This window comes from Condylura cristata, unplaced genomic scaffold (genome assembly GCF_000260355.1).
Source record: "Condylura cristata isolate star-nosed mole 26May11 unplaced genomic scaffold, ConCri1.0 scaffold00034, whole genome shotgun sequence".
Lineage (NCBI taxonomy): Eukaryota > Metazoa > Chordata > Mammalia > Eulipotyphla > Talpidae > Condylura > Condylura cristata.
The window spans coordinates 2,951,383-2,961,557 of NW_004567135.1; the positions used below are offsets into that span (position 1 = coordinate 2,951,383).

The 10,175-nt window shown below is 59.2% G+C and overlaps 2 protein-coding genes across 3 annotated transcripts; one reads left to right on the forward strand and one right to left on the reverse strand.

Annotated features, from left to right (window-relative positions):
• The first annotated feature begins 230 nt into the window (after positions 1–230).
• GLS2 (glutaminase 2 (liver, mitochondrial)) lies at positions 231–8,227 on the forward strand. 2 transcript variants are annotated; one of them, XM_012732508.1, is made up of 17 exons: positions 231–382; positions 739–860; positions 1,404–1,533; positions 2,018–2,097; positions 2,175–2,338; positions 2,541–2,599; positions 4,225–4,257; positions 4,501–4,559; positions 5,000–5,066; positions 5,185–5,235; positions 5,358–5,534; positions 6,063–6,194; positions 6,301–6,393; positions 6,513–6,574; positions 7,042–7,118; positions 7,359–7,422; positions 7,553–8,227. In XM_012732508.1, the coding sequence occupies exons 1-17, from the start codon at positions 302–304 to the stop codon at positions 7,707–7,709; spliced, it is 1,608 nt and encodes a 535-aa protein (XP_012587962.1). In that variant the 5' UTR covers positions 231–301; the 3' UTR covers positions 7,710–8,227. The 2 variants fall into 2 exon arrangements, with proteins under 2 accessions (XP_012587962.1, XP_012587963.1); XM_012732509.1 differs by lacking the exon at positions 1,404–1,533 and having other exon boundaries at positions 284–382; positions 7,553–7,709.
• SPRYD4 (SPRY domain containing 4) lies at positions 8,193–10,169 on the reverse strand. The gene is made up of 2 exons (XM_004692624.2): positions 10,037–10,169; positions 8,193–9,721 (listed from the first exon to the last, which is right to left on the reverse strand). The coding sequence occupies exons 1-2, from the start codon at positions 10,119–10,121 to the stop codon at positions 9,183–9,185; spliced, it is 624 nt and encodes a 207-aa protein (XP_004692681.1). The 5' UTR covers positions 10,122–10,169; the 3' UTR covers positions 8,193–9,182.
• Between the last annotated feature and the right edge of the window lie 6 nt (positions 10,170–10,175).

A 10,175-nucleotide genomic window follows, 5' to 3' on the forward strand; every position in this document is an offset into this window, starting at 1 on the left:
GAGAGGAGATGATCTCCGGTTTGGACATAGCGAGTTTGTGATCCTGTGGGACATCTAGAAATGGAAGTGTCTAGAAGGCAGCCAGAAATAAAAGTCTGGCCGTTAGGAAGGAAAGCGAGCTAGGGAGTAAGCTTTGCACTTCTCAGGACAGAGGAACGGTGGGAAGCGCAAGCTGCTCCCAGGAGAGCGAGAGGACACCTCGCTGCTTTGGCCAGCCTGGTCTAGGAGAGGCGGGAGGGAGCTCTCGGGTCACTGCCCTCCTCCCCGTTTCTGCCCCAGCAGCGATGCATCGGAGAGCGGCATGCTGTCGCGGCTGGGTGACCTGCTCTTCTACACTATCGCCGAGGGACAGGAACGGATCCCCATCCACAAGTTCACCTCTGTAAGTCGCGCTCCACCTGGGCAACACTAACCCGCGGGGTCTCTGGAGGTGGGCTGGGAGCCGATGAAGCATTGGACGGCTGCCCCCCCCCCCGCCTCCGGGTGAAAGGTTAAACCTGCTGCCAAACCATCTTGGCTTGGAGCTTTGACCCACGGGGGTCAGAAACCAGTCACCTTTTTGAAAAAGGGCGGGACGCCCTACTGGCCCTCAGAGCTGCTCCTGTCCTGCCCAAACTCACTCGCCCCACCTGCAGCAGTAGGAGTAAGATGCAGCTGATTGTTACCCACTGGGAAAGGGGACAAGAATGAGGTGGCCGCTCTTGGGGGTCTTCACCAGGCCTTTCCTTTTCCCCAAAGGCGCTGAAGTCCACTGGGCTGCAGACGTCAGATCCGCGGCTGCGGGACTGCCTGAGCCAGATGCGCCACATGGTTCGCGAGTCCAGCAGCGGAGGCCTCTTGGACCGGGAGCTCTTCCAAAAGTGAGGGCCCAGACACAAGGGCAGCGCTCAAATCTGTCCGGGCGGGCGCAGAGACTCACGGCAGGGCAGGGAGGGCACCTTAGGGAGCCTCAGTCAGCCCCTCCGTGTGATAGAGAAATACATGTTCTCCTCCCCCCACCCCAGTCCCAGCCCTTCTTCCCGAGAAAACGCTGGCAACAGATGAATCGGTGTCTGTGACAGTGCCCTGTGCATCTGCATATGTGAGAGTCAAGTGAATGTACTTATGTGATCTAGGGTATTTTTAAATATGAACGTGCCCTACTCGACGTATTATTCGGATGTTTATTTTTTTCTCATATCCCAAGACACTGTCTTGGGCGATCTCTCAACATCGTTACCACCCCTCACTTTCGAGGCAAAGAGACTGAAGACCCAGAAAGATAAGGTGACGCCCCACAGGCCACACAGCTGTCGGCCCCCACCTGATGACCACTCACACCTCCTCTGTCCCCACCGTCCCTGGCTCCGGAGAGAGTTACAGCTGCTCTCTGCAGCCCTAACCCCGTCGTGTCCGGGATCCAGGTGTGTGAGCAGCAACATTGTGCTCCTGACCCAGGCATTCCGAAAGAAGTTTGTCATTCCTGATTTTGAGGAGTTCACGGGCCATGTGGATCGCATCTTTGAGGATGCCAGAGAGCTCACTGGAGGCCAAGTGAGGGCCGGGGGCTGCGGGAGGGAAGGGCTCTGGGCCACAGTACTTGAGCAGGGGGACTTCCTGGGGCTGGGTCGCCAGTGGATGGTCGAAATCCCTAGAAATGGGGACAAGGGCGTTACGTATTTCTATATGTGCGCTTTCTAGAGCAGGCGAGGAAGTCAGGCCTTATTGGGGACAGTGAGCCTAAAGATCCAGCAGAAATAGACCCACAGCATAATTGAGTCAGAACCAGAAGGAGCGCTGAGCCCGGAGCTCTCCCCCTTTACCTGCCCAGCCTCACTGCCGTCTGGTCGGAGTGGGCTGCAGAGAGCTGGGCCCTAGGACTGAGGCGTGGGTGTCTCTGGGAACAGCAGGTAGGAGGGCCCGTGTTGCCTGCAGAAGACAGAACTTTGACATATCTCAGTCTCTTGGCTCTGAACCCCAGCTCCGTCCCTCGCTCCGTCCCGACTCCCCGTGTGTTTTCTCTACCTGCCGTGCACAGGTGGCAGCCTACATCCCTCAGCTGGCCAAGGCGAATCCGGACCTGTGGGGCGTCTCCCTGTGCACTGTGGACGGTCAGCGGTGAGATGCTGGGTGGAGGACGGGGCGGCAGGGCACATCGGGGTGAGGGCCGACCTCATGGCGTCCGTCCCTGCTAGGCACTCTGTGGGCCACACGAAGACCCCCTTCTGCCTGCAGTCATGCGTGAAGCCCCTCACCTATGCCATCTCCATAAGCACCCTGGGCACGGACTACGTGCACAAGTTTGTGGGCAAGGAGCCCAGCGGCCTGCGCTACAACAAGCTCTCCCTCAACGAGGAAGGTGAGCGCCGCGGGCGCACCTGCCCGCTGCCCACCTCCCGCCGGCACGCCCCCTTCGCGTCTGTTTCTCTGCTCCCTGACGGGCGGGCGGGTCGGTCTCTCCTCCCCTCAAAGAAGCGTTTGTTGTCTGGCCCGCAGAGTGGGCAGGCTGAAAGGAAGTTTTACCCAGTAGCTGGTAAGACTCAGGGTTTCTCTCTCCCCAGGAATCCCCCACAACCCCATGGTCAATGCTGGCGCCATTGTCGTGAGCTCCCTGATCAAGGTCAGTGCCACCTTAGTCTAGTCTGGGACACGGTTCTCGTCTCGCCGCTGCTCTGTCTGTCGCATCTGCCCACCTCTCCGTGAAGACCTTGATTCCTCTCAGGGTCCCCAAAAGCACATGAGGGTACAGCCGGGCCTACACGTTATGCTGAGGATGTAAGGAACAGGAACTGCCCTGCCCCCCATGAATCTGTGGTCCCGGGTTCCCTGGCCCTAGGGAAATGAGCAGGTCCTGACCTACCCAGCATAAGGCCTGCCAGACATGGGGCCAGGGCTGCAAGACACCGATTGGCCATCTCTGGGGGAGGGTCACAGGAAGGAAGGGTGAAAGGCCAGGCCAGGGCAGCCATTCACGTCACCTGGAACTGTGAGTTGGCCTTGAGCAAAGGTGTCAGGCCAGCCGTAAGCTGGAGCCTTCCCGGGTTTGGGCCAGGACCAGAGAGCAGCAGGGCAGCAACAGCCTGCAGCCAATCACAGCCCCTCCTGGGGAAGGTGCTGGTAGACCTCTCCAGGGACTGAGGTGTCAGAGTCCCCGAGTTGACCCTAGGTGACACAAGCAGGAAGGTTGGGGGGTGGGGAGACCCGCTTCTGCCTTCCTTTGCTCTAGGGTAGCTTCACCTAAACCCTACATGCCTCACCCAGCCCACTGAGCAGGCCCCACCGGACTGGGCCAGCAGTCCGCTCTCGTACCGATTCCGCAGCTGAGCAGAGCCCGCGGGGCTCTGATGCCACTCGCGTCCGTCCGTCACTCTGGCTTGGAGGTGGCCGTGAGGGAGGGCCGGGAGAGGGTGAGGCTTCACCCTGGGACCTAAGGAGTGGGGTCAGGAGCGGCGGTGGGGTGGGAACAGGATGGTGGAGGAAGATGAAAGTGGGAGTGGCGGGCTTGGGGGTGGGGCTGGAGGCGGGAGAGGGCCTCGCAGGGCCAGGGCCACACGCAGGGTGACATGTCCTGTACTCATTGCCTAATCGAAATGACTCAGTTGTTGTTTTTTTAAGATTTATTTGTATTTATGTACACAAGAACTGGGGTGTAGAGCAGAGGGGCCTGGGGGTGAGAGGACTCCCCAGAGACAGAGAGGGGAGCGGACTGATAAACCCACTGCTGAGGGAGCAGCGGGGAGACAGGAGAGGTCTGCTGTTCCCTGCGGGTCACTCCCTGGCCGGGGATGGACCTCCTGCTGCAGTGGCTTCTGCTGGCTTCATAGTGCTGCACCTTAACCCGCTGCACCACCAGGGAGGCCCTAAATGGCTTGTTTTTTTTTTTTTTTTTTCAAATAATGTAATAGTTTATTTTTACGTCATTTTGTGCCTTTTTCCATCTCAGTTGTCGTCCTCGTGGGCTTCCCATCACCAAATCACCCGTGTGCCATCACCACAGTCCAGTGAATTTCCACCCCCACCCCCATAAAAATGACTTAGTTTTTAAGGTCACTGGATAACGCATGGACACAAAAAGGTCCCACTTAAAAAAAAAAGTCACTGTAAAACAGAACAACACTCCATTACCTAATCGGAATGACTCGTTTGTATAAAAGCAGTGTGTATCTGAGCTCAAATAGATCTTCCTGGTCCTCCCGGCACCTGCCAAGGCTGGGAGTACTGAGATGTGTCTCTCTCTCTCTGCAGATGGACTGTAACAAAGCAGAGAAGTTTGATTTTGTAAGTCCCCGCCGCTGTTCCCTCGGGCGAGCTGCCCTCGCCAGTGCCCCAGGGCGCTCCAGCCCCGCTCTGCTGCTGCCCCCTACCAGCCTTGTTCTGGAGGCCCGGAGGCTGTGGCCCTTGGCGCGGAAAACCTGAGGTCCCGTGGGGAGGACTCAGGCGCTCAGCGGGGTAGCTGGCCTAGTGGGTGCTGGTGGGGTCCCCACGCACGTGGCACCTCCCAAACCCCTTCTTCTCTCCTAGGTATTGCAGTATCTGAACAAAATGGCTGGGAATGAATACATGGGCTTCAGCAACGCCACGTAAGGCCTGCTCCCGGACTGGCCGGGGTGTGAGATGGAGGCGGTGATCGCAGATTCTTGGGGGAAGAAATTCCGGGAGCTTTGGCCTTCCAGCTGCCTCCGAGTCCAGTCCCTTCATGGGCATTCACTTTGCAAAGAACTGATGCTCTCTGTGCGTCAGTAATGGGAACGCCAGAGCGGGGTTCCACCTAGCTCCCGTCCTGCCCACCCCTCCAAGCCAGAAGCACCCCTTGCTGGGACAGGCGACTGGACAGTAGGGGGGCGGCTCACACTTTACAGTAGGCTGTGCCTGCCCGGTGCTCACCCTGTTCACCCGGGTCCCAAAGCTCCCTCAGTGTTCCCGTGACCACCTGCCAGGATGGACCTGGTGTGCCCGAGGGGGCGCTGGCCCTATTCACACTTGCCCTTCACACACCAGCACTAAAATGTGTTTGCCTCAGATTCCAGTCAGAGAAGGAAACGGGGGATCGAAATTACGCCATTGGCTATTATCTAAAGGAAAAGAAGGTAACGGAGAGCGGCTGGCCCAGGAGGGCCCTGGGAATCCCGTCTGGTGGAAGGGAAGTTGGGCCGGGGGCCGAGCTGCTGGCGCCTGAAGAGAAATGCTCTCCCCTCTTCCCTGCAGTGCTTCCCCAAGGGGGTGGACATGATGGCTGCCCTCGACCTCTACTTCCAGGTAAGCACACTCTGCTGCCCCGCTCAGGGCCGGGAAGCACAGACGCCTCGGGCTCTCACCCGCCATCCTCAGCGGTGCCGTGCCTGGGCCCACACCGCCCCTCCCTCGCTTTGTCTCCACAGCTGTGCTCCGTGGAGGTCACCTGTGAATCAGGCAGCGTCATGGCGGCCACGCTGGCCAACGGCGGGATCTGCCCCATCACCGGCGAGAGCGTGCTCAGCGCAGAAGCAGTACGCAACACGCTCAGTCTCATGCACTCCTGCGGCATGTACGACTTCTCGGGCCAGTTCGCCTTCCACGTGAGTGCTCCGGCCCTGCTACGCATTTGCTGCAAGCCCGGTACAAGAGGGACGAGGCTCTGGGGTGGACGGGGAAGCCTGCGCCTGCCGCACTCACTGGTTCCCAGATAGTCCTTGGGGGAGTGAAACGCACATTCCTCAGACACATGACCTGCAGCTTGTGGCCTGCCCTGCCAGTCTCTGCTTAGATATTGCTCCCAAGGACGCTCTCTGGCGACTCGCCTGTGGGTCCCCTCCACCTGTATTCTGTCACAGCGCCTTTCACCTCTGCTCCCATGAGCTGTAATCATGTGTCGGTTTACCTGATTGTCTAGCTCCTGACACCGGAATTAAGCTGCCTCACTTGGTCCTGACTCTAGCGGCATTAGGCAGAGCAGCCCGCACGTGCTTCCTCTGTGAAATTCTGACTGGAAAGGGAGCCAGACTGGGCAGTAGAACAAGCCCGAGGTTGGCGTGGCGTGGCCTGATCTCGCCCGCCATCGCCTAGACGGGCTGTCTGTCACCCTCAGCTCCGCCTTTGCCTCCCAGGTGGGCCTGCCAGCCAAGTCAGCTGTGTCAGGGGCCATCCTCCTGGTGGTGCCCAATGTCATGGGGATGATGTGTCTGTCACCTCCCCTGGACAAGCTGGGGAACAGCCATCGGGGTATCAGCTTCTGCCAGGTGAGTGGCTTCGAGTACAGTACTTCAGAGTTCTGAGTGGAGTAAAGAAAGGAAGCTTGCGTTCCTCCAAGGACAAGAAAACAGTCTCTTTGGTTTAAAATTCTAGAAGCTGGTGTCTCACTTCAATTTCCACAACTACGACAACCTGAGGCACTGTGCCCGGAAGTTAGACCCGCGGCGTGAAGGGGGGGAAGTCCGGGTAAGGACCTGGCAGCTTTTGACACCATTCAGCAGAGGGCTCCGGCCGCCGGAGCAGCCTCGGGAGGGCGGGCCGGCCCACTGCCCCAGTCTGTCTCAGGGGTTTGGCTTGCATTCCAGAACAAGACGGTGGTGAACCTGCTATTCGCTGCCTATAGTGGAGACATCTCCGCCCTTCGAAGGTACTTCCGTGACCACATACATCCAACAAAACACTCCTGGTCAGGTCTCAGCAGGCGCCGCAAGGCAAATGTTGAGGGCTTCTGCTGTGCAGTCAGGGTGGACAGAGCCGGAATTTCCAGAACTTTTACACTATGCCTGCCACGCAGTAAGAACTTAACAGCAGCCATTGCTGAGCTTGAGCTGGGTGCCGAGGTTAGCGTCCCGGGGAGGTGTGGCCCGGCCTCTGATTACCAGCGGCCACGGATATGTACCAGGCAGGACGGGTGCTAAAGTTTCCAGAAGCATCAGGCTCCTGTCTCTATTGTGGGACTAGCAGTCTCATCGGGAACTCGACCCCGATGGTGCAGCACATTCCCCTCTTGGCACAGCTGCTTTCCTTTCCCTGGAAGCCGGCTCCGTGACCCCCGCTTCCAAAGGACTCGCCCCGTGGCTGGCCGGGTGACCCAGCTACTCTCCCCTGCCTCAGGTTTGCCCTGTCGGCCATGGACATGGAGCAGAAAGACTACGACTCCCGCACGGTTCTGCACGTTGCTGCAGCGGAAGGTACTGACGGCAGGTCCGAAAGCCAGCTCTTTGCCACCAGGAGCGCCCCTTTGCACACCCTCAAGATTACAGCTAGTTTTGTCCAGATGCCCTCCCATCTGCAGACTACTGTGGGTTGCTGTGGGGAGCAAAATGGGCAGAGGTCTGCGCCCTGCCCTATCCTTGGCTTAGACTCCAGCTGCCCGAGGACCGCAGCTGACGCCAAAGCCCCTCTCACTCTCCTTCTGCCCTTACTCCCAGGACACATTGAAGTTGTCAAATTCCTGATTGAGGCTTGCAAAGTGAATCCTTTTGTCAAGGACAGGTGAGTGGCAAGGCCCAAAGGGGGTGGGAGGTGAGGGGCGGGGGGGGCTTTGCACTGCCCTCCGGCCTCCAGTCCCGGTCTAACCACAGACCCCGTGACTTCTTCTCTGACCTGGCCCTTGTTCCCTCAGGTGGGGCAACATCCCCCTGGACGACGCTGTGCAGTTCAACCACCTGGAGGTAGTGAAGCTGCTGCAAGACTACCAGGACTCCTACACGCCCTCCCAGGCTCAGGCCGAGGCCGAGGCCGCGGCCCTGTCCCGAGAGAACCTAGAGAGCATGGTGTGAGCACGGAGTGGTGTCCCCGCTCCAGCCGAAGCGCCAGCCGGCCGCACGCTTACCCATTACTACCAACAAGCCATGGACAGCGGCACTGCTTCTGTGGGGACCAGGACTTGGCCAGTGCTTTCTTTGAGAGTCAAACTGCCCATTCCTTTGGCAGGCAGCAGAGAGAAGTGCCTCCTGGCCCTCTGCAGTGGGGCTGTCCATGCAGACCGTGGCTGCTTCCAGTACAGCTTCATAGCCCGGCCCACTCAAAACCACCCAGATCGCCACCCAGACCCCTCTTCTCCCTGGAGGAACCATCTCGGCAGATAGAGATGCCCTGGCGAAGCGGGGCTAGCCACCCGCCACCAGGCATAGTATTTACCCAAGGAGGAAGGGGCCGAGGGTGGCTGTGGCCTGGCTCGCGTAGTCTGGAGAAGTCTGCCTCCCCTTGGCCAGGAAGTGCTCCTGCTACTGCTGACAGCAATTTTATAGACAGAGAAAGTATTTTGTGCTCAAATAAACTTTAATTACACAGATTATTATTTTTGCTAAGCCCAGTCCTCGTTCTCCCCGAGGTGCATCCGACTGTGTCTCCATCATCAGAGACTAAGATGGAACCACAGGGTCAGAGCTCAAGCAATATAGATTTCACTCACAATTCACACATCTAATCACTGATTCCACCAGGTTTTCTCAACCCCAAATACTGCGCTAGGATCAGTTTGTTCTGCTGCTAAGGGGCTGAGGGTGTGGGTCTGAGCAGGTCCAAAACTGGATTGTACAAGAACTCAGGCCTCCTTCCTCCTGGAAGTTCCAACTGTAGCAGAAACGAGTATGGGACTTCCCAAGAATAAAGTTTTCAGCACAACACCCCAGTGTCTCGTCCCCTTTGGTCATGACCATTGCTGGCCCATGGCGATAACGGACTGACCAGGTGTCAGACGGTGTGCAGATTAAGGCAGACGGGCTGGGGTGAGACAGCTGCAGCTGCGTGGGGCAGCGAGTGTGGCGCCGAGGCACTGGGGAGGAGAGCTCTGTCCTTACTGACAGTAAAGTGCTTCCCGAGGGAGCCAGAACCCAGACTGCTCCGGAGAAAGGGCCAGCTCACAGACTGCCCCACCCTCCTCCAGCCAGAGGTAGAAAGGGTTTACTCTGGAGAAATTCAGTAGAGCCCCAAGAACAACCAGAAGCTACCTGGCAAAAAGAGATCACGGCCATGAGGGAATTCAAACTACAAACCCCAGAATGAATAAAGCTGTGAAAGGCTTGGGCAGCGGGGCTGGAGGAGGCAAGTCAGAGAAAGTACATTCATGGTAGTGGAGGGGGGGGGTGGCTTCACCTAGCTTTCACAGGGCAGAGGAGAGAAAGGTGACTGACTGCACAGAGGACCTGACGCTGGACTGTGCGAACACATTGCTCCGGACAAAGCTTACAGGCTGCAGACACGGCAGATGGCTGGCCAGGAGTGTGATCTGGGGCTCCAGTGTGGGCGTGCTAGAGGCCCGCAGGCACCTCAATTCCTGAGTGGGTCAGCAGTTCTCCGTCCCAAAGGGCAAAGGCAGGCACCACAGGACCCCGGAAATCTGTCTTTATCGTGTAGACTACAGCGACCCGGCTCACATCCACGAGGCTCAGCTTCTGGGCCTCATACTCCAGCAGCAGCCCCACCTTCTCTGGCTGCCCGATGCCCTCAATCGGGGCTTTCTCGTTTACTAACATGGTGTGCCACTTGCGCTGGGCATAGGTGAACACCCAAGAACGATCGTCAACACCGATGCAGCCATCGCGGGACATGTCCACGTCGGCCACTCCTATCCGGAACTGCTGGGAGCGCCTCACCGTCACCTCCCAGTAGTGCCTGCCGCTGGAGACCGCGGTGTCCGCCAGCACCACTGCCCACTCCCGGAAGCGCTCCGCATTCGGGGCCAACTTGGTGGGTTCCAGCCCCACCAGGCCGTACTTGACACCCGTGTCACCTTTGAACAGGGCCAGGCTGCTGTGGGCCGTCTTTTCTTCCAGTTTGAAACTGATGCCTGCGGGCAGAGCGAAAAGACGGCGTGACCGCGGGGCGACCGCGGGGCGATCGACGCATCCAGACTCCCGCACGAGGCCGCGGCCAGGGCGCGGGGCAGCCCGGGGGCGGGAAAGTGGGGCCGGCTCGCCAGGGCGGCCCTCGGGCTGGGGGCGTCCAGGCTTTAAGGAAACCGGGTAGCGCCACTTTGGGAGCCAGGCTGCCAGCGACGCGGGAGGGGAGCTGAGCCGGGGCCGGCGCTGGCAAGCGAGCGGCTCCGGGAGAAACACACGCGGAGCCACGCTGGAGGCGAAGAGGCGGAAGGCGAGGACCCTACCTCTGCGGGCTTCCGCGGCGACAGCCCCCAGCTGTTTGGCTCCCCAACGGCACAGGGCCAGCGAGCGCGCAAAGGGCAGCGCCATCTTGCGCCACCGAAGGACAGGGCACGCCCCGCGGCCGACCCCGCCGCCCGCGGC

What these genes read in the sequence shown, in the direction of transcription:
- GLS2 (XM_012732508.1), top strand. Translation starts at nt 302, where the DNA reads ATGCTGTCGCGGCTGGGTGACCTGCTCTTCTACACTATCGCCGAGGGA. An exon ending in GCTCTCCCTCAACGAGGAAG is followed by an intron (nt 2,339 to 2,540) that starts GTGAGCGCCGCG and finishes CTCTCTCCCCAG; the next exon opens with GAATCCCCCACAACCCCATG. An exon ending in CCCTCGACCTCTACTTCCAG is followed by an intron (nt 5,236 to 5,357) that starts GTAAGCACACTC and finishes TTGTCTCCACAG; the next exon opens with CTGTGCTCCGTGGAGGTCAC.
- SPRYD4 (XM_004692624.2), bottom strand. Translation starts at nt 10,121, where the DNA reads ATGGCGCTGCCCTTTGCGCGCTCGCTGGCCCTGTGCCGTTGGGGAGCC. An exon ending in CGCCGCGGAAGCCCGCAGAG is followed by an intron (nt 9,722 to 10,036) that starts GTAGGGTCCTCG and finishes CTCTGCCCGCAG; the next exon opens with GCATCAGTTTCAAACTGGAA.